We start from the raw sequence: 20938 nt of genomic DNA, 5'->3' as shown, positions 1-20938 counted from the left end.
ATAAAAACGATGCTGATGTGTTTGTGCGAAGTAAAGAATTTACACGATAGTACTGCTTGCTGATCCGTGTTACATAGCAGTCTGTGTTTGTATGTTCACGGCTTTGGCTCGGGCTTTCTACATTTACAATACCAGTTCATGTACCAGGCAGGCTATAACGTTTGCTGTTACGTTGTTTTTTTATTTGCATTTGTCAGAGTTGTCGTTGTGTAATTCGTGTGCCTCCTTAAACAAATGGCGTGGACACCGGGAGGCTTGCTCACAGCCTTTGCGTGTGATACCGATCCAGCAAAAGCATATTTGAAGCTGAGAAATGTGGTACTTCCTGAAATTTCCCATGGCTTGCGAATGTAGCAGTGGCTGCCAGTAGAAGGAGCTCTTCGGTCTTACCTAATCCAAAAGGCAAAACATACACAAACATGGCGTTATCACGAGCGGGCGAGATGCTGTCCTCTCTTCGCTGTTTGTTGTATTTATTGGTCCTCAGCGTGGCAGGAATAAACTCGTCGACTCTTCGTCTTCATCCTGAGCAGCGTTACATGCTGCCGCAAAACAGAGGATTTTTCACAATAGAAGCAAGTGAGGCTTTACTGCACGGAGATGGAGGTGGCTCCGCGGCTCGAGCGCTGCATCTGCCCGCTCGCAGTCGAATCGAAGGCGGGTCGGTCTCCAGCGTCTACCCGCAGCATCGAAGTCGCCGGAGCGCTGGTAAACCGGCGATGCCAAAGGTGTACGGCCAGGTAATATAACGCATTAACTGCGTGATACCGCTCACTTTGACGCGCACATCGAGCTTCACCTCAGCCTGACCTTACTGGTATGGGTGGCGTAAAGAAATTACGCACTGTTGTTTCCGAAGTAGCATCAATTCCTGCACCTTATGCTTGAAGCAGGCTCCTGTTGTGTGGGGGTCGGTTTACCTGATGCCTTTAAACGTCACACCGGCAGTGTAACATTACAATTCACTAAACGTTCATTCAAATGAATGTAATTGGTCAGCGGCAACCTGTCCGCGACACTTTCGACTGTCGCTGAAGAAACGAGACAAAAGTAAGACACTGCGTATGTTCAACGGAGTTCCCGAAACATCTCCTTTGTCGTGCCAGGGAACGGAAGCGTAACAAGACCAGAAAAGTGAATTAGGCAGAGGGTTTGGTGTCAGTGTAAGGGGACTGGTGCTAACGCTAGGTGCGAAACAAATGTCCGTGTCTTTACCTGCCGTCTCCGGGGGGTGGGCTGAAGTGAAATCACCAAACGTGGATCCCATACAAAGAGCCCACGGAGGCAGACAGAGCAAGAAATTCCAAATTTTAAGTGGAATTATGCGTGGAGCTCTCCACACCCCAGGTCACTGACCTCAGTTTGGCTAAATGTAAAAGCAAATGTTTTCCTGGTGATTTGCACCTTTGGGCCACTTCCACAGCTGCTGCATCGGTTTGTCCACTTATCTGTGTCCTTGCCCCCCTCGCCCATAGTATTCTTTGCTAAGGAGAAGGTGGAGCCCAGTAATGGTTAACTACAGTGCTCTTAAGTGCTATTATAGCATTGGTATTCATTACAATGCATTGTAATAAATATAATGCTATTGCACTCTTTGTTGTCTTGTGGGATTATACAGTTATTGAGCATGCACAGACGACAGCATGATGAAGGTTGTTTAATGAAGCATTACAGCTTCAGTTGTGCCAAGGGAACACAACTGACAGGAAAAAACAGCTCACTTCCACTAAAGAAAAAGGAATTCATCACCGTGGTTCTCTATTTCAAGTATGATGAACTTTGCTGGAAACCTTTTCAAGTCAACTGGCTTTTATTGTCATCTCAACCATGTACAGTGGTACAGTACAGCTTGAGACGATACAGCGTTCCTCCGAGACCGCGGCGCTACATATTACATACAACAGACGAACACAGGACTATGTAAAGTGCAATGTGCAAAAATTGCAAAAAAAAACCCAAGACAAGACCCTGCAATGGAAATGTGCTAAATACTGAGTATTGTGCAAAAAGTAACTTGGTGCCTGAAGGTGTGTGTGTGTGATCCCAGTCACTGAGTGTTCAGGAGTCTGAACACCTGCAGGTAAGAATCTGTAGACTGTCGTCCTGCAGTATCATAGTAAACAGGAAAACTTTGGGTTCAGTTCTGAAAGATGAACAACATAACATCATTGTTTAAAGAAAACTTTTTATTATATTCCATATTTTCACCAACCTGCCACATCATTCTTTGTGAGGGGCAGCCAATCAGAACAAAGGGAGGGGAATAGAGCTAAAACACCTTTGGTCAGACAGTGGATCAACTGAGGGGCTCTGCTAAGGCTCACTATAAGATGCATAAGGATCACTTTCCAATGAGGCATACAGATAAATGTAAAAGATCCAGAGAATCAAATGGCTGTAAATTTAGGAAACAATTCAAGTTACTCTTTTGAAAAAGCAGCAGAAAAAAGTTGGAGTTTGAAAACAAATATTGTTTAGTGTTTAAGATTTTATTAGGCTGCAAATGTGTTCAAGGTATCTTTTTTTTTATTATTCATTGATCTGCAGAGTCTCACTTATTTAGTCTTTAGGTTTCTGTTTTTTCATATTTAATAACCTCGAACTAGAGTATATTTGGTTTTAAAACCACTTAAGGGACACTTAAACTATGTAGAATTACACTTTTGTCAAAGTTAAAAAAAAATGTTGCGTAATTCAGCACCTGAGGCGCTGCAGGTTCACACATCTGGATCTGAGCAGTGTTTTCTGTCTGTCTGTGAACAGCATTAGTCACGTCTCTGTTATTATGATCGATCATAACAGCACTACAGCGTTTTACATGGTATAAAAGTGTCGTAAAAAATATCATTATGGTAATATTATGATTTTGCCAAAATTAACTTGATCTAACTTTGAGGTTAAATCAACCAACCCTTCTTTCCACTGATGCTCTGTGGGTTGGGCTTTGGCTCAGCCACTCAAGGACTGTCACTCACTGTCCTGAAGCCATTCTATTCTTCTTCTAGCTGTTTGCTTCAGGTCAGGATTAAAAGTAAAGTTAAAGTAAATAAAAACTGTACAAACTGCTGTCAGAGAGTTCCAGAGTCTGGGGGCCAATGTAGCTCTGTCTCTTATAGTTTTCAGCCTCATATGCTGCACAGCCAGCAGGACCCTGATCACATGACATCACGGGTAGGGATGCTAATCGAGAACCGGTTCTTGTAGCGACCCAGTTCTCGGTAGTTCAGTTTCTTTGAATTTTTAGTCTGTTTATCGATTTATCCGTTCCACTTGCACTTCACTATACACTACAAGTGATTTCAGTTCATGTACCAGTGAAGGAAAATAGTGGGTCAAGAGCACAGGTATGATGACGATGGTGAAGTGCAAACGCTCTGTGCAAGCGTCTGCACAGACCGCATGCTGAGGCTAAGCTAGCCAAGAATCCAGAGTGATGTTAAAGCTGACCCAGCCCTGCAGACTCACCTCCAACTTCAACAGGTACCAAACTGTTTCTACTGGTTTCTAAAGTAGAATCACTGTAGTGATGGCTTTGAAGTCTGTTTGTGCTGGTTTCATTCCTGCTTTGTGCTGTAAACTTTGCATTAATGGCTGAATACTAAATGGCGTTGTTCCTGCTGGTGCAGGGTCCGCTCTTCAGCAAAGGTTTCTCCACTTGGTTCAGTCCAAGGCGTCCTCAGGTGATGCGTTGACGGTCTTAATGTCTTCCTAAATTTTGTCCATCCACTGTTTCTTTGGTCTGCCTTGAGGCCGGCGTCTTTCTGGGTTGGTCCTCATAGCCGTTTTTGCTACAGAGTTCTCATCACTTTGAATCACGTGTCCATACCACCTCAGGCGGGACTCAAGCATCTTTTCCTTAATTGGGGCTACACCTAGTCGCTTCCATATGTCTTTGTTCGTAACACAGTCTTGTAATTCCCAGGCTCCATCGAGAATGCACATCTCCATGGTGTTTAGGGCCAGTTCATGTGTGGTCAATGCGGGCAACATGCAGAGCCATACAGGGCTACTGGGCAACCACCGTTTTGTAGATTTTTCCCTTGAGTCGATCTGGCACTCTTCTGTCACAAAGGACACCAGTGACTAGAGCAGGGCGATATGACCAATAATATTTATCATGATATACATTTGAAAATTTGCAATAACGATATAACTGACGATATAATTGACACTAGACAAAATACTTTACAACTCCACAACTTTATTAGTGCAAAAAAACCCCAAAAAACAGTACAAATGCAAATTCCTCGCTGACAGTTTGACCAAAAGGCATTTCCAGTGTAAACTGGCCGACATATCCTCAGCATAACCATGTATAATATCCACAAAACTTAAAAAGAGGTTATACACACAATACGGTAATATTATGTTGAAGAACAGTATGTATCACTCCACGAGGCTCCTGCCTACAATAGCCGTAATGCTCCCACAATCTATCAAGTGGTGCGGCTTCGTAGCTAGCAAAGTCGTACTAAAATACTTGACAGATTATGTGTAGCACATAAAATCGTTTTGAGGTCAGTAAACACAACCAGAATTCATACATAAGGTGCACGGGATTATAAGGGGCTCTGTCCATTTTCAGAAAAACCAAATGATTGATTTTAAGTGTGCTGTTTTTTTCCAAAAAACACAGTAATAACAACGGCCTGCTATCATGCTCTACCAAAAATAGTGCTTTGTTGTGTATCTGACGGACAAACACCAAACCAGTTCCACACCAATCAATCAATCAATCAATTAATCAATCAATCAATCAATCAGGCTTTATTCACCACGTGCAGGTTGCCCTGCAGTGAAATACCCCCCCCCCCCCCCCCCCCCCGACCTTACACACACAACACAGACATCACATGGGGATACAGGTCGGAGATCGGTAGCGTTACAGAAAAAACACTGAAATATACACTACAATGGGAAAGTACAAGAGGAAAAAAAGAGACCTCTACTCATGCTGGGCTCCTGGGAGGACAGCATGAGAACAGGAAACAAAAAAACTCCTCTGCACAAAAAAGCACATAAATGTCCACAGCACAACATTATGGAACACGTGACCAGCCACAGGGTCGGGTGGGGGGTGAGGAGTAATCCGAAGCAAACACAGCAGCCATCCTGCCCAGCGCTACCATTCCAGCGCGGGCTCAGACCCGCTGTGTTCCCAGGAGGGAACAAGCATCGAAGGCGTTTGGAAAGGGAGGGGGATGAGTGTGTGCATATCAGTGTATATGTATGTGTGTGTGTGTCCAGAGCTCAGCTGAGACAGTGTCCTTCGCTCTGCCAGGCTAAGTAAACAGTCTTCCAGCCAACCCAGGTGGCCTTGCATGGAATGGGAAGAAACAGACTAAACACAGTCGTTATCAGGGTGTTGTTGTTCAGCTCCAGCCTTGCGACCGCAGCTGGCACCAAAAGGGTATCCGCATGAAGTGATGGTACTTTTAACCACTGAAGTTGCAGCATTTTTACAAACCAATTCTGGTTCATCCGTTTTATTCAACGATCCGCTTTCGCCCTTCTCATTCTCCATGCTTTTTCCGCCATGTGCGTTTGAAAGCAAAGGCACTGCACATGCACGTTTTACTCATATTCTGTCGCGATATTTCATTTTCTTATCGTTGCCCAACATTATACCGGTATTACCGTGAATGGTATGATATGGCCCAGCCCTACCTGTCGCCATTTTAACCAGGCTGCATTTATTCGTGCTCGGACATCGGAGGGGATATTTCCATCGTAGCTGATGACTGAGCCCAAGTAGCGGAACTCTTCTGTCTTCTTCAACTCTTCGTTGTCAATTATGATGATGCCATCAGTTTGGGGGCCTCCTTCCAGGTATTCGGTCTTTTTTGTATTGAGCCGCATACCATATTCATCGAGCTGGGTCTTCCAGAGTTGAGTCGTCGTTTGGGTCTCTTCTCTGTCTTTGCTGGCGAGGAATACGTCATCAGCAAAGAGGAGAGACCATGGATGAGGTAACTGGAGGTCGGCCGTGATGGTATCCATACAAAGGATAAAGAGGAGGGGTGATAGAGCTGATCCTTGGTGGACTCCGACGCTAACTGGGAAGGGAGGTGATAGTCCAGTGGTGCATCGGACTGAATTGGTGACGTTGTCATAGAGGAGCTGTATCCATTTGACATACACCTACGGGACACCATGCGATCTTAGGGAGTGCCATATGAGGTCATGGGGTACCCTGTCGAAAGCCTTTTCAAGGTCTAGGAAGGCTGTACCGTCTTGTTCTTTTCCCTTTGCTTCTCCAGCAGGAGGGCGGCAGCGTGTAGTGTCAGTTGTTCCGCATCCCTTTACGAAACTGCATTGGTTGCGGGTGACGTTGACAACTTCCCGAAGACGTGCATTGATGACTCTTTCGAATATTTTCACCATGTGACATAGTAGGAGAATAGGACGATAATTTAAGCATTCGGCTACATCCCCTTTGTTCTTCCATATGGGTATGGTAATACTGGTAATACTGGTTGTCCAGGCCTTCGGGACTTCCCCTGTGCTGAAAGTCTTGTTAAACAATTCTGTCAGGATGGCCATAAGGGACCCATCAGATGCTGAAATGGCCAAACTGGTCGGGACTGGTCCAGTGTGATTCGTGTACACTCTGGAGCTGGTTTTCCTTGTAGGTCTCTCTTCATTTATTCTTCTCTGACCAGTTTTGCTGTTGCGTCTGCTTCGGTTGGGATATCGTCTGGTCCAGTTGCTGCTCCATATGTTTCAATAACTGTTGAAATTGTTCTGAAACTGCTAAGAAGGCTTGACCTTCAGTTTGAATTTAATTTTTCTAAGGGACCACAAGATGAACCATGAATGTTGTGGAGGGCAAAACCAATAAGCTGAACTCAATTCTGCTCAATATTAATTTGATCTCTACATAAAGTGTTACTGGTAAGAACAGATGTTACGATTAGGCAATGAAAGGTATATACTATACTAGGGTATAGTAAAATGCCAACGTTTTATCAGCATTTAATCAAAATGAAGCCTTAAAATTTCAATGACTTTTAACTTTAAGAAGCTTTATTGTTATAGCTGTTCTTTAGTCTGTTTTGGGCTTGAACAAGTGCTTTAAAGTCAGCATCACTGTCTGATGTGGAAATTCAAAGCACAGTCGTATCAACAGGAAATGCCAAATCTGCGTAGCGCTCAGAAGCAGAAGACAATGTCATGATCTTGCTTTTCACAAAACTCTTACATTTCGGCTCTCTGTTTATTACTTTGTCCAGGCTGAGCCATCTAACAGCTGAGGGGTGGCTTCTGTCTCCCAAAGTGTACCAGACTGTGATTAAGTCCTCTGTCCTGATCAAGTGAATTATTATAATTACAACACCAACACCATGGTTAATTTTTAGCACTGACTGACACAGCACCTCCTCATGTATAATACGGTTCAAAAACTCCAATTTTATTTCTCCATTCATTTCAGTCTCTTTATCTTTACGTGGTTGAAAAGTCGAACATTCACCCATCGGTTGTAACACGTGACAGTTTGTCAGGCGTAACGAAGCATGCTGTCATAGTCCCTTTGATTCAGTGCATTTCTGCCATCTCCCTGTAATTTCAAACTCATTGTTATCACATGTGCAAGCTGGGATATGAGTAACTGGGTTTAGTCATGGACTTCACAGGTCTCGTCCAGAGCCAAAAAGAAAAAGTCAAAATGATCTGCTTGGCTTTTAAACAAAGCTCTAGATTTCCAGCAACGTCCTCGATCCGTCTTATGGTTTGCCTGGAGAGGGGCAGAGTCTCAAATGCTTCTTATTTCTCAGGGGATATCAATGCAGCAGAGCTTAACAAAGATAAGGGACCCATCAGATACTGAAATGGCCAAACTGGTCGGGAGTGGTCCAGTGTGATTCGTGTACACTCTGGAGCTGGTTTTCCTTGCAGGTCTCTCTGCATTTATTCTTCTCTGACCAGTTTTGCTGTTGCGTCTGCTGAGAATCATTTTTAACTTGATGCTCCCATCAACAGTCTCATTTTCAATGCACAGCAATGAGCCAAACTGTTAAAAACACATCTAATATTATCTAATATTACATAATTTTAAGGACTGACATGAGCATGCACTACAACCTGCAATCCACTTCCTGGATGGTTCTGTGCTCAGCTGGATCGTTAGTTTGAATTTCAGGCTGAGAGTAAGGGAAACATCAAACTTACAAACCTCACTGAGGTGCGGTGGGGCTCTCCCACACCCATGTCACAGATTTTTTGTTTTTTAAACATACACTGAGACGTTGATACAGAGAGGAAATAAAACATGTTTTCATAGATTACTGTCTGGTGGTGTGCACGGCTAGTCCATTAGATGATCAGTTGTTGGTGTTCACCTGAGATATTCACCAGTTAAAGTGATTATTCATATTTTCTTAATGTCTGTTGATTGTTATGTATCTGTACGGCAGGATGCAGCAGCCTCTGTCTCAGGAAGTTGTGAAAAAAACTGTGAAGTAAAACAGATGAGAACCACAGTAACCAGTGTTGGTCGGCAGTGCTTTGATGTAGAAAATCAACCTTTCTTTGTAGGCTGCAGCACAGTGCTGGTCCTCATTCAGTGCTGGAAGCTAACCTGCAAAGAAGGCTTCTGCTGCTAGCATTCATGCTAGTCACACTCATCAAACTAATCTGACCAATGAGCCGCCTGCGTTTCAGTGATAGGACTTGTTTAAAATTCTGATTAATGAACACATAAAAATTACACAGACAATTTTAAACCTCATACATTAGACTGGACGTTGGACTTGCAGTGTGTATTTTTGTTACCTAGTGCCACACAATAAGACATGTCTGAGAGGCATGTCTGAGAGCAGGAGCCATGTTTCAGGCTTTAGTGTAGTAAAAATTGAGCTGCTTCTACAGCCTGTGACAAAGCACCAAACATGCAAGAAAACTCTTACCGCTAAAGGGGGAAGCGACAACCGCTGAGCCAAAAAACACACTGCTAAAGACAACCAAGCTAGGAAGGAGGCGATGCTAACAGCTGGTGATGTAAGGCTGAAGAGTAAACCAAACATCGCTGTAGCATTTGCTATTTACACTCTAAATCACAGGCGGAGCAAATGGTGGATGGAAATTACTGATGCAGTTATGTGGTGGTAAAAGCAGCTGGTTAAAAAGCTCGACAACGTCCCAGATAGAAAATATTTCTCACTTTTATTATGAGGCAACATTGTGCAGGCTCCTGGGGAATTACAAGAAAAAACTACTTTAGTTATTGTAAAACAGGATTTACCAACACTTCCAGGGAAAACACTGCCTAACTTTAGCTTATGCTGTGTCGCTGCTGTTGCTGCCGGCACCTCGTGGCATCAGTGACAGTGGAAACCAAGGATGGATAATGCTGTTTGTTTTGTTAGCACAAATCAATGCTGCTATCTGCAAGCTGCAGTCACTGCAATTTCTTTCTCTAAGTCATCATAAATATAATTATCGCAAATGTCCTTGAAAGTTTTTGATTTTCATTGTGGATTTTAAGGCTACATTTTCCATCTCGAGTTGATTCAGACAGACGTTAATCTGCTGGATCTCACACAGCACAAAAGGAATGTGCTTTGTCAAGCGATTTGTGGGTATTTTGAGCGTAGATAATTCAAAAACAACAATCGGGGACAATAACCACAGTTTTGATCTTTGAGACTTTGCTCTACACGACTGTTCTGTTTGAGAAGTTGGACAGATGTGCACAGAGAGACCAATAAATATGTCACACAACCCAACTGACGGGGCACTCGCTTTCTCACTTTAGACATCCCGTACATTTCAATGCCCCCACACCGCCCATGTCTTCAAACTGCACTAGTGTGTGACAAAAACGTGCATGGTGCATGTGAGCTGCCCGATCAGCTGGAGTTGGTGTTGTGTTTACAGCAGCATCGATCTCTCCACCCTGAAAGCAGTAGACGCGGCCCTCTGAGCAACAGTGCGCCTCTTTACGCTCTGCTCTGATGCTTGTGTGCTGATTCTGGTGCTCAAACCCTCTTTAAAATTCACCATACTGTCTCACTGTGAGCTGTCTGCACGCAGCCCACTGTGTGTGCATCTGCTCCGGTATGAAAACGACTTCATTGGTTTTTATCTGGTCGAGTTTGTAAAGCTGCTGTAAGACGTATCAAGCAGAGCCTTCTCGATCTGGGCCAACTTGGGCCCATGTCTCAGTAGATCTTTGTAGCATTCATCATTTTCTATTGAGTGTTGGCATACCACACAGTAACAAGGATGTTCAACATTATCATTTGCCTGCCTTTCATTTGCTTTCATGCATTATTTTGGTGTGGAAGTTCTGGAACACCTTGCTTTGTGAGTCTGCAAAGAATTCGGAGGTCTGCAGTCACACTGGGAGGAGAACAGGGGCTCAGTTGTGTCTCGTCCCTGTTGCACTAAACCACCGGCCGGCCTGAGCATGGACACTGGACAGTCAGCTCGAGGTGAGAGCGCAGCGAGACTTCTCTGCCGGCCAGTCCTGCAGAGATGATGTCATTGTTTCAGTCGGGCTTTGTCGACTCTCTTGGCCACGCTGCCACCCCCCAACGCACACACACAGCTGAGCTGAGGAGTGGGGAGGGTGGAGAATGGGCTGAATGCCCGTGCATATCGTTGGTGCAATCCACTCCTTGGTACTACCAGACACTGAGCCGACCGCCTCCATCCTTCCAAAGAAATATGAAAGCACTAGAAGGGTGGGAAGCAAATGTGAGCGTTTAATAGAAATCTTTCATGTTTTTCCTTTCATGGTGGCGAGATACTTGGAGCAGTTAACACTTTGTTTTTGTGTGTGTGATTTCTTAATCCAAATTTTGACTGAAAAGATGAGGTATGTACAAGCACCACAAGAATATCAGTGCCATGCAGACTGCTTTCTGTCATAAAGCCCACTCGCGAGGCCCTGCGGTATTATAATTATATACTTCAGCATCCACTTTATGACAATAACTAACAGAGCGGCGGTCTCGTCCAGCTCCACCATGTTGAAGTGCAGCACTCGACCTCAGTATAGTGGCACAGGATGCTCTCCACTTGTTGTAGCTTCCGGTTAGTGCAGCTCTCTGTCCAGAGCTGCTGTCTCTATCCACGGTTCAAGACTGTGGAGCTGCACTATGTCTAACAGTGGACGAGAGTCTTCTCCATCAGAGTCTTGATCGTCTGTCCAGGAGAAGCTCAGAATGTTCAGCTGCTGCTGAGCGTTTATGAGGAACAATGTTGATGATATCTTTTGTAGGACGGAAAAAAAAAAAGCTGAAGTGAGTAACTGAACCTGATCTCCGTGTGAACTGCTTGTGTCTGATGGTGCTGTTCTGAGTACATTCCAGCTCCTGGAGCTTTTGTCAGGAATGTTGAAGATGGATTTCTTGGTGTAGGGTTGCAGAGTTATGTTCATGTATGAACATGGGTAAAACTGCACAGCGGCGTTCAAACAGGCAAAGGGATCAAGTTGAGCTGTGTCCTGTAGTCAGATGTTGGGTGGTAGAGCGCAGTCTATGCACGTGTCTGCATTTACCCAGGGAGCAGTCTTTACACTGGGTTACCTCTTTGTCTGGATCTTGTTTAATTTGAATGTTAATGTTTCACTCGGTGCTAATCCTGCTCTGCTGATGTGTGTGTGGCCTGGTCCCAGTGACTCATGCATAAGCCTGGTTTGCTGTATTTCACCTCAGCCTGTATGAGGCTGACACGTCTCATACAAAGCACCAAACACTGCAACAGCATGTGCCACATGAACCATTTCTCCACCTGGATGATGTGATAAATAGACTGGTTTTTATATATAGTACACAATAGGGCAGGGCAATATGGACAAAACTATTTATCCCAATATATATATTTGAAAATTTGCGATGTAACTGACGCGAGACAAAAACAAAATACTTTATAACTCCACAACTTTATTAGTGCAAAAACCCATCAATTCTTTTTCACTTAAACAAGCAGCTGTTTTTTATGTACATTAAAGTTTATATAAAAATGAAATATAACAAATACCCCCTTGCAAGTTTAACCAAAAGGCATTTCCAGTAGAAATGGGCTGACATATCCTGAGCATAACCATGTATAATATCCACTGAAGTTAAAAAGAGGTGCTTTGCAACATTAAACTGCAGTGTGCAGTACGTATTTTTCGGACCATAAGGTGCACAGGATTATAAGGCACATTAAGTGAAACAAAGCAGTCAGATAAATCAAACTTTACTCAACTAATTCTTCTTGCTTCCTCCACTTCCCTACCATTGATTCATTAATGCTGTATTCTATCACAGCTGCTCTGTTCCCATGTTGTTGCAGTATATTAATGACTAACCTCGTATTGTGAATGGATTATCTCAGTTGTTCTCCTGACTGACGTTTGGTCCTTTTACAGCATCCTGCCATGCGATTGCATTTGTCTCTAACTATGAGGAACCTTCACGTTAACTTTTATGTGTGTAAAAGTGTTAGTGTTCGTCCTCCAGCTTCACTGTTTATGTTATGCTAACATAGCTGTGTCGCTAGTGATCACGTAGCACATCATTATATACCAGCTAGCCCAACTTCAGTAACCCTACAAATGTCACTGCTGTTTAGTTTCCTGTCTTCATTTATGTTGGAAGTGATAACAGAGCTGTACGTTTGAATTTTTCAGAAATCTCTCAGTCAGAACATGCTATATCATGCTTAGGTAACTAGCAAAACTAGCGCGCTAACTTCCAGTAACTTCCTGCTAACTTCTAACTCCGTGAAATGTAATAAATTCTGTTTTCATGGATGCCTGGATGTTAAAATTAATTGCTGCTTTACCGGGTGTAACAAAGCTGATGATTTTATTAAAGATGAAAGAATTTAGACAGATTTTAACTCTCAGTGATGCTGCAGTGTTTGTTTGACTTTGGGACCTGAAGCAGACGGAGTTTTGGACCCAGATTACTCCCAGATTTACGAGCATCTTAGTCCGACAAATAATAATAATGATAATAATAATAATGGATTGCATTTATATAGCGCTTTTCGGGACCCCTCAAAGCGCTTTACAATACCACTATTCATTCACTCTCAAATTCACACACTGGTGAAGGCAGCTACAGTTGTAGCCACAGCTGCCCTGGGGTAGACTGACATACAATACAGCAATAACAACGGCCCGCTTGCATGTTCTACAAAAAAAAGTGCTTTGTTGTGTATCTGACAGACAAACACCAAACCAGTTCCACATCACTGAAGTTGCAGCGTTTTTACAAACCAGTTCTGGTTCATTTCTTTCACTCAACGATCCGCCTTTCTCATTCTCTGTTGCCGCCATGCTTTTTGGCCATGTGCGTATGAAAACAAAGGCACTGCACATGCGCGTTTTACTCATATTCTGTTGCGATATTTTATTTTCTTATTGTTGCCTAACATTGTATTGGTATTACAATGAATGATATGATATGGCCCAGCCCTACCATGGAGCAATGACAGGAGGAGACTGGCCTAAAGGACATAGTACATTTTTCCATCTTGCTGGCTGTGTGTGTTGTGTATGATGAAATGGCAGCAGGAGTGTGCTATGAAAGTCAGTGTGATGCTCGAGGCAATGTTCTGCTGCGTTCATGTGAACGTTCGACATGTAACCGGGAGTCGTAGTAAGTGTACTCCCTGATGGCCTCATTCAGCGGCGTGATGTGTGGCACACTGAACCAGGCAGGAGTGTTTGGAGGAACATGACAGGAACAGGCCTCCTAATTCCCAGATTTCAGTGTGTTTAAGCACATTGAAAAACAGCTGCTGACACAAGTTTCAGTAACAGTGGCACATTTTTCTGTCTGCTGCCAGTACAGGTGTGTCAGGATACAGTGCTGCTTGTTTCCCTGCACTAACGACAGCACTCTGAAGCAGGCGGTCTGTTGAACCACTGTTTATGTATATATGTGTGGATAATGTAAAGAATGAATTTCAACAGCAGCTGCAGTAAATCCAGGTTGTTCAGAGTATTGTGGAATATGAGGAAAACAAAGTTGAAGCCTTATGGGTGTCTGTGAGTGTTGTCACTTGAGTTGGATGATTTTGGGGCCTTGTTTTAAAAAGTGACTGAGCTCAACAGACCTCTGGAGCGTGCTCATCATCTCTGCTAACCCACCCAAATCCTTGACATAACTGTGTGCAGGCAAATTGAATTGTTGGTAATGTAGGCATGAGTAAGAAGTGGTTCTGGAATAAATGAAGATGCATCTGGTTCTGCTTATTAAACACAGCTCTGGTAATAGTAGCGCAGTCTGATTCAAATGCTGGTTTGCGGTGTGAGTAAAGCGTTGCAGTGCTGATGTTAACCTGGTGCTTCATGCTGCAGGGTGAGTGACGGAGCCGCTCCGGTCTGTTAGCTCTCAGGGTTTCACCTTGGAGCGCTGGAGCTTGATGAGCAGCGAGAGCTCGTTCCCTTCTGCACGTTACGATGATTTGGTTTGCTGGTTTTACTGGATCCTGTTTCACAGAATGTGGAGGGTTAAATATGGAAAACATCACGCATTGTCTGCGAAACACTGAGACGAGGAGCGCTGCAGTACAGTTCCCCTGATGGCTGCTTGCGACGCCCTCTCCTCTTCATCCCACAAAAAGTGGCCACATAACTGTCAGAAAGATTGATGGATGTGAGCATTTAAGGAGCTCCACGCTTCAGGACTGCCGGCCGTGTTGCAATGAGGAAGAAAAAGCAGGACAGGCAGTGAGTCGTGACATTTCACTGACCTTAGGGCGGCTTCATCAGTGTCCTAAATAACAACACAAAGATGGGATGTCTCTCTTCTGCTGTTACTAAGCTACAGCTTGCCCCCTTGTCAAAACTCTGAAGCAATGCTGACGGTGTTTTTGTTTCCTGGACAGATACGAACTGGAACTGAGCAGGAGACTTACCATCAGCTGTTTCTGCACAATGTTCTGTAGGACAACAACATGACACAGACTATTCCTATGAAATATTACTGCTTTCTTTAAAAGGACAAAATCCTACAATTAAAAAAAATATTAAAACTTAAGTCCACGTAACCATGGTAACAGCAAGTGCTATTGAGTATGACAAACATCCAGTGAAGCTGTGGCGGCGGGTGGGGTAAAAGGTGGGTACTGAATATAAATCCTCTTCATTAGTGTTGCAGAAAGCTGGGGGAGTAAATCTGTGCGCCCCCACAGTCAGCAGAGCTACAGAGTGACCTGCAGCAGTTATGACGACTCTTACCGCTAACCCCGAAAACTGACATGGGTCAGATTAAAAGCCAGGCTTTTATTTTGTGTAACCGTGGGAAACGGAGCTGCCCAATTAGCAACGTTCTTGTTGTGTAAAAAGTGCTTAAGTGTCAGCACTGAAGCCATAAGAGTTTTTAAAGCTTGCATGAAGTTCTCTCGAGACTGCAGCCCGCTCACGTGTAATCAGCCGGCTGGCAGCTCCACAACATTTTTGTAGCCTGGTGTAAATTGTTGGACTTCCTCTCGCAGAGTCAGATCAACGGCGATCTCCACCGTCTCAGCTGGAGGTAAACAGTGCGGCTGTACATGCGGTGAAATGGCAGTGGGTTCAAGGTTCAAGGTTCAAGGTTCTTTATTTGTCACATGCATAGTTATACAAGTATAACACACAGTGAAATGTAGCCTGACACGCTCCTCGACATGTGCAAAAAAATTGGGGGGGCTCTGTGGAGGGATCGGCGTGTCTTAAAAAGCACTATAAAACATTTTACTGTGAGTTTCTGGGAACCCTCAAATATGCCTGTTTAAACCCTGATCTATCAGCAACAGGAAGCGTGCGTGACTGGTCGCGTTACGGTCAGCTGAGCCTGAACCACAAAGCCTGATCTCTGCAGGGGTTCACCACCACTTCATGGAGCTTGGAACAAATATGCTGTGTTGCTGGGAGTTAGGGCTGCCACGATTAGTCGACTCGTCACAATTATGTCGACTATCAAAATCGTCGACGACTGATTTAATGGTCGACGCGTCGTTTGAAGCTTTGTAAGATCCTGAAAGACGCAGGAATAAGTAGCAGGATTTAAGAGTGTAATAACGGACTGAAACAGAAGATGGCAGCACTGCATGTACAAGGATGCCAGCTGCCGTTAAACACCACAGAAGAAGAAGCTGTGTCCCAGAATTCATAGCGCGGCCCAGCTCAGTTTCCAACAATGGCGGCAGCTAGTTAGTTTTAATATTACTCTTATTATTCTTTCTGGGTCACAAAATAAACGTTTAACATATTTTCAGGCGAGAATGTAGCTGTGTAAACCTCAAATATCTGCTCAGTTTATCAGGACACCACATATTTTCAAAAGCGCTCCGACGTTTTCGGAGACGTCTGTTACCCACTAGCTCGATAGCTAGCCGGGGCTAGGTCACTGGAGCCGTGAGAACACCGGACTCCCGGCAAATCGTTTTCAAACCCACCGCCGTCTTTCGCTACTCAGGTTAAACATGATATATGAGTCACTTAGATAACTCGTTATGTTATTGTTTGGCTTTTTTTCAGTATTTTATTTGTTCCTGAGTAAATCGGTTTGGCTGAGATTAAAGTTATAGTTTTTACACAGCTGAATAAACCTCAAGCAGACAGCTGATTATCAGAAGTGTGAGATGCTCGAGAATTTACTCCAGTGTCCTGTTATATTTTAGATAGCAAGGAGTTTATTAAACTTCACTGAAACAATCTGCAAATTTCATTAAAATTTAATAAAACTATCATCTTGTCTTTATTTTTAGTTAGCACATACCTTAAACACTTAAAGCTGTAAACTAATGATAGTTATATAAGAGCAGATGCTGCTGGTGCAATAAGCTGTACGTCCAATGGATGATGATCTGACTAGTCGACTATCAAAATAATCGTTTGTGGTGTATACGGTACACATGTTGTTGTCGTTGTGGTGGGTGCGACATATGCAGTGGAGCTGCACAGCAGTAATCACCCATGGCGGGACCACCCGTACTGCTGAAGGTCTTCCTGCAATTTGCTGCAACCTGACAGACAATATTTATCTCTGGACTCATCGCTGCTCTCTGGATTCATGTGTCCGTCCCGAGAGCCCCTTCACCCCCTCACAGGGACCAACGTTGCCAAAAATACAGAGATTTATCGCTACAACACCTCGGCTCCAGACACGGCCCGGACTTTTACCTGAGGGAGGCACGCTGAAGAAGACGGAGGAGGAGGAGATGACTAAAGCGGGTCTCAGTGAAGTTGACTGTGCCGCAGCGCCTCATAGTTGTCCCTTTGTTGGACCTTACATCAGGAAAAGGTTAAATTTGTGTCTTGCTGGCGACAGACAGTCTAGCTCTCCAGGACATCTGTTCTGCTGTTTTCTGGTTAAATTATGCTAAAGAACAAATCTATCCTCGTACATCCTGCCTTTCGAGGCCGCCCCCTTAACTGCACAGCGAGCCTTGTTGCTGCAGCACTCTATAGATTTTTTAGACCGCTGTAGGTGGAGATATTAGCATCGCTGCGTTTGGCAGAATGCCGTCGAACACTGGCACAAACGTGTGAATATTAACAGCATGTGAGGCGTGGCAGTGCGGGCTGCACTGCCAGCAGTCGCTCTTTACTGCTGAAAAGTCTCAGGCTGAATATCTCATTAGGCCCGAGTCCCTCGTGCAGTCATAATTTTACCTTTTTGGCATCGTTGTCCTCGCCGTTGTTGCGGCGGTGGCAGCAGACTGGGTGGAGGGTTGTGTCTGATCACAGCTGACAGCGATACTTGTTGTTTGCTCCTCACTGAGAACTGCTAGAAAAATGCTGGGAAAGGCCTTTGAAGCAAAAAGGAGCCCTTCAGGCAGCCGGGCCCTTCTTAACATCATCAATAAAAGATGAGAAGAGGAAAGCAGAGAGAGCCAGCGACAAAGAAAGAGATGAAATCGCCTGTTTTTTTTATCATTGATCCAGGCGCCACGTGAGGTGCACCGAAGGAGATGGAGTTTGTGTTAAAGCAAGTTATTGGTCGGTCCTGTGCAGAAGCACTGCTGGAGCACGATCAGCCAGATGTTTATGGAGTAAAAGAAAAGCGTGCTTTGCTCTGTGCTACAGCTCTGTCCTCTGTGCCACGCTGCCGCAACGTCTTCCAAGAAACCGTTCAGACACGCCGTCTCGCTGGGTGTCCTTTCAGCACCACGAACAGGCCCTCTGCACTTGATTTTAAACGTGCTTCCACATACACCGTCCTGCTGTCCACAGATTGTGATGGATGGTTGTGCTCAAGCCCAAAGCGCCTTACTTTGAGATCCATGGACAGAGAGGATGAAAAATCACGAGTAGCTTCACTGTCCTGACACTGACTCGCAGAGCAGAACTTCAGGCGTGTCCTGAAGGTTGTGACGTGCACCTCTGGACTGACTGTCCTTAGGACGGTGGTCCTGCACCTGCGTGACCACAGACAAAAACTTTGTCCCTTCTTCAAACACGGTGGCAGCAGACACGACGACAGACCGTCGTCCTGCTACAAGGTTATTAAAAGAAACAATTGCAAAAACCTCCCAAAACACCCAGTGGAAGCTAGACTGGTTAAACTGGTGGAATCTGAATCTGCTTTGTGGTTGCGTGTTGCTACGGGCCGGGGCTTCCCCCCTGTTGCTTCTCTTGTGTCCTTTTCTTCTGCAGCTGCAGTTTGCTCTGCTGTCAGTTGAACAGCAGAACAACTGGTGTGCTGATGATGACTGCTAGAGATGCAGATCCATGTCAGGAGTGGCCAAAATACATTTTTGGAAACTGACTCTTTGTTAAATACAAATAAATACATATAAACAACTCCAGTGTGTTACAAACGGAGACTATCAGCCTGGTTACTCCTGTTAAATGACACATGGGCCAGTTTTTCCCATGAAATATTGACTTGTGCTACTTTGATGTTGTTGCTAAATAAATAATTCAGATTGTGCACAGCGTATCTGGATTCACAGATTAAATGTGATTTGTCTCATTTTTGGAAATGTTCTGACAGACGTGGGCTCAACAGCCTGGGGTTATCTCAGGTCACGGCCTGGTTTGTTTGAATTCCTTACCGAGTTGTCATAAAACTGGGAAGCGGCTTCAGATCTGTGAGCTCCGTTGATCCTTATCTTTTTGCATCGTTTGACAGTCCGGCCGTCGAAGACAGAAAGTCGGTGTGAGGAGTCAGAGACGTGAGTTTGTGCCTGGCTTTGATTCAGCGCCTCAGATTCAAACCATATGGTGGCCTGAAGAAATGTCTGCATCCATCTTTGTGACTGTCAGCAGATCAGGATACTGTGTTAAACTCATCCGTCTCCTCGAGTGTCACGTGTCCACAGGGATAAAAACAATGGTGTTCTCACCAGCCTGTGCAAATGGGTACCCTAAAGTAAGACTACAGCTGTCCCGAGCCTTTATGGGGCCTTAAGCATTTTTTTTGTTTCTAATATTCAAAGAAATTTTAATATCAGACAAAGAGAACTTCAGTAAATTTTTAAATGATTATTTTACTTATTAATAAAGAGAAAAAGCCTCCAAACCGACCTTCAGTACCGTCACAGCTCTGTGTCCGTGTCATCGCTGGATATTTCAGCCCATTTAAATTTCAGATTGGAAAGGTTTCCTTGCACCTTATGTTCACTTTTTTTTCTGCAGGCCAACCTGAATGACTCTCACAACCAGATGGTCGTCCACTGGGCAGGAGAGAAGAGTAATGTCATTGTAGCCTTGGCTCGAGACAGTGCAGGAACCACTGGGTCCAAAACCAGCTCGGTGAGTACGCCTGAAAACATCCATGCATGTAACATGTAGGGTAGGAAACCTGGGAATACTAAAACCAGAAGGCCCAGGATTATTTCCAGTAGGCTCATACAGTGTTCAGGTTAGTCTCAGGCCTGGTTTTCCACTTAAATCCCAGTCTGTAAACTGTCTGTGTAAATTAGCAGCGTAGCAGAAGGTTTGTGTTCACACTTGTTTAACATGTTTCTCATGATGGTACAAGTGTTGAGCTACACATTAATCGTTCCCATCTGCTACCTCAACACACACACACACACACACACACACACACACACACACACACACACACACACACACACACACACAGAAAAGAAACTGAAAGCCTCAAACACAGTCATTAAACAGCACGCCGCTTCTGTTTCCACTTCCTGGGATGACTGAGCACTTTCAGACGGAGAGCTGAGGGGAATACTGCTTTTTCTTCGATTGGGAAGTTTGTTTTGTCTCATTATGGGATGGATGTTGTTCTGTATTCCTCAGAAAGATTTATCTCATCATGCCAGTCCTTAACAGTGACCATGTTGGGCAGAACCATCAACCTTAAATAGCTGGTTGGAATAACGACCGATGCAGTTATTACTCAAACACCTTCATGTTGACCTGCAGTCTAAGCTAGCTAAACTGCTGATAGACAGTTAGGACCTCAGCATTGAATATTTCCTCCACGCTCACTACTTACCAAGCACAGCTGTGTGAGGGTAATGGCCACTGACCAGACATTACTGTGGTTACGAGTATTTGTGTCCGTGTGCTGTCAGAGCCAGAGCGAAATATAAATAATAGTTTTAAAAAATAGTCTCAAAAGGATTTTTTCCCCAGTGATTGCAAAGTGTCTAAAGCCAAAATTGTAAATACTGGTAGCACAGCTTTATAGATTATTGGCTGTTATTTATTAAAAATGTGTTTAATTTCCATTATTCTCTGAAATTGCTCGAAATGCATACGTGAGGTTGTGTTTTGAATTCAGCTTGTTTTTATGTCACTGCAGTTCCACTTGTGTTCTGGTGAAAGTGAAAGGAAACACACACAATCCAAATAAACATCTTTTTTTGAAATCCAGAAAAGCTGACTCTCACAAATACACAGTCTGGTTTCTGAAGACGCTGAAATGATTCAGGCTTCAAAGTCACTGTCAGAGTTAATAAAGATAAACCGATGAACTGCAAAGCTCTCTTATTTCAGTAGATATTATGTTAGGAGCGTTAGCGTGTGTGCACAGGCAGC

The 20938-nt window shown here is 44.1% G+C and overlaps 1 protein-coding gene across 1 annotated transcript in view; it reads left to right on the top strand.

Moving 5' to 3' along the window:
- The first annotated feature begins 246 nt into the window (after positions 1-246).
- Positions 247-20938, top strand: part of sorl1 (sortilin-related receptor, L(DLR class) A repeats containing) — an 82560-nt gene continuing 61868 nt past the window's right edge. Inside the window, 2 exon segments of the mRNA XM_014329991.2 lie at positions 247-740; positions 19571-19687. Coding sequence (XP_014185477.1) covers positions 420-740; positions 19571-19687 — 438 coding nt within the window. The 5' untranslated portion in view covers positions 247-419.

This window comes from Haplochromis burtoni, unplaced genomic scaffold (assembly GCF_018398535.1).
Source record: "Haplochromis burtoni strain Fernald_Lab_line unplaced genomic scaffold, NCSU_Asbu1 Contig_649, whole genome shotgun sequence".
NCBI classification, from domain to species: domain Eukaryota; kingdom Metazoa; phylum Chordata; class Actinopteri; order Cichliformes; family Cichlidae; genus Haplochromis; species Haplochromis burtoni.
Note: the sequence above shows the minus strand (reverse complement) of the source record. Positions and strands in the feature narration are given on the sequence as shown.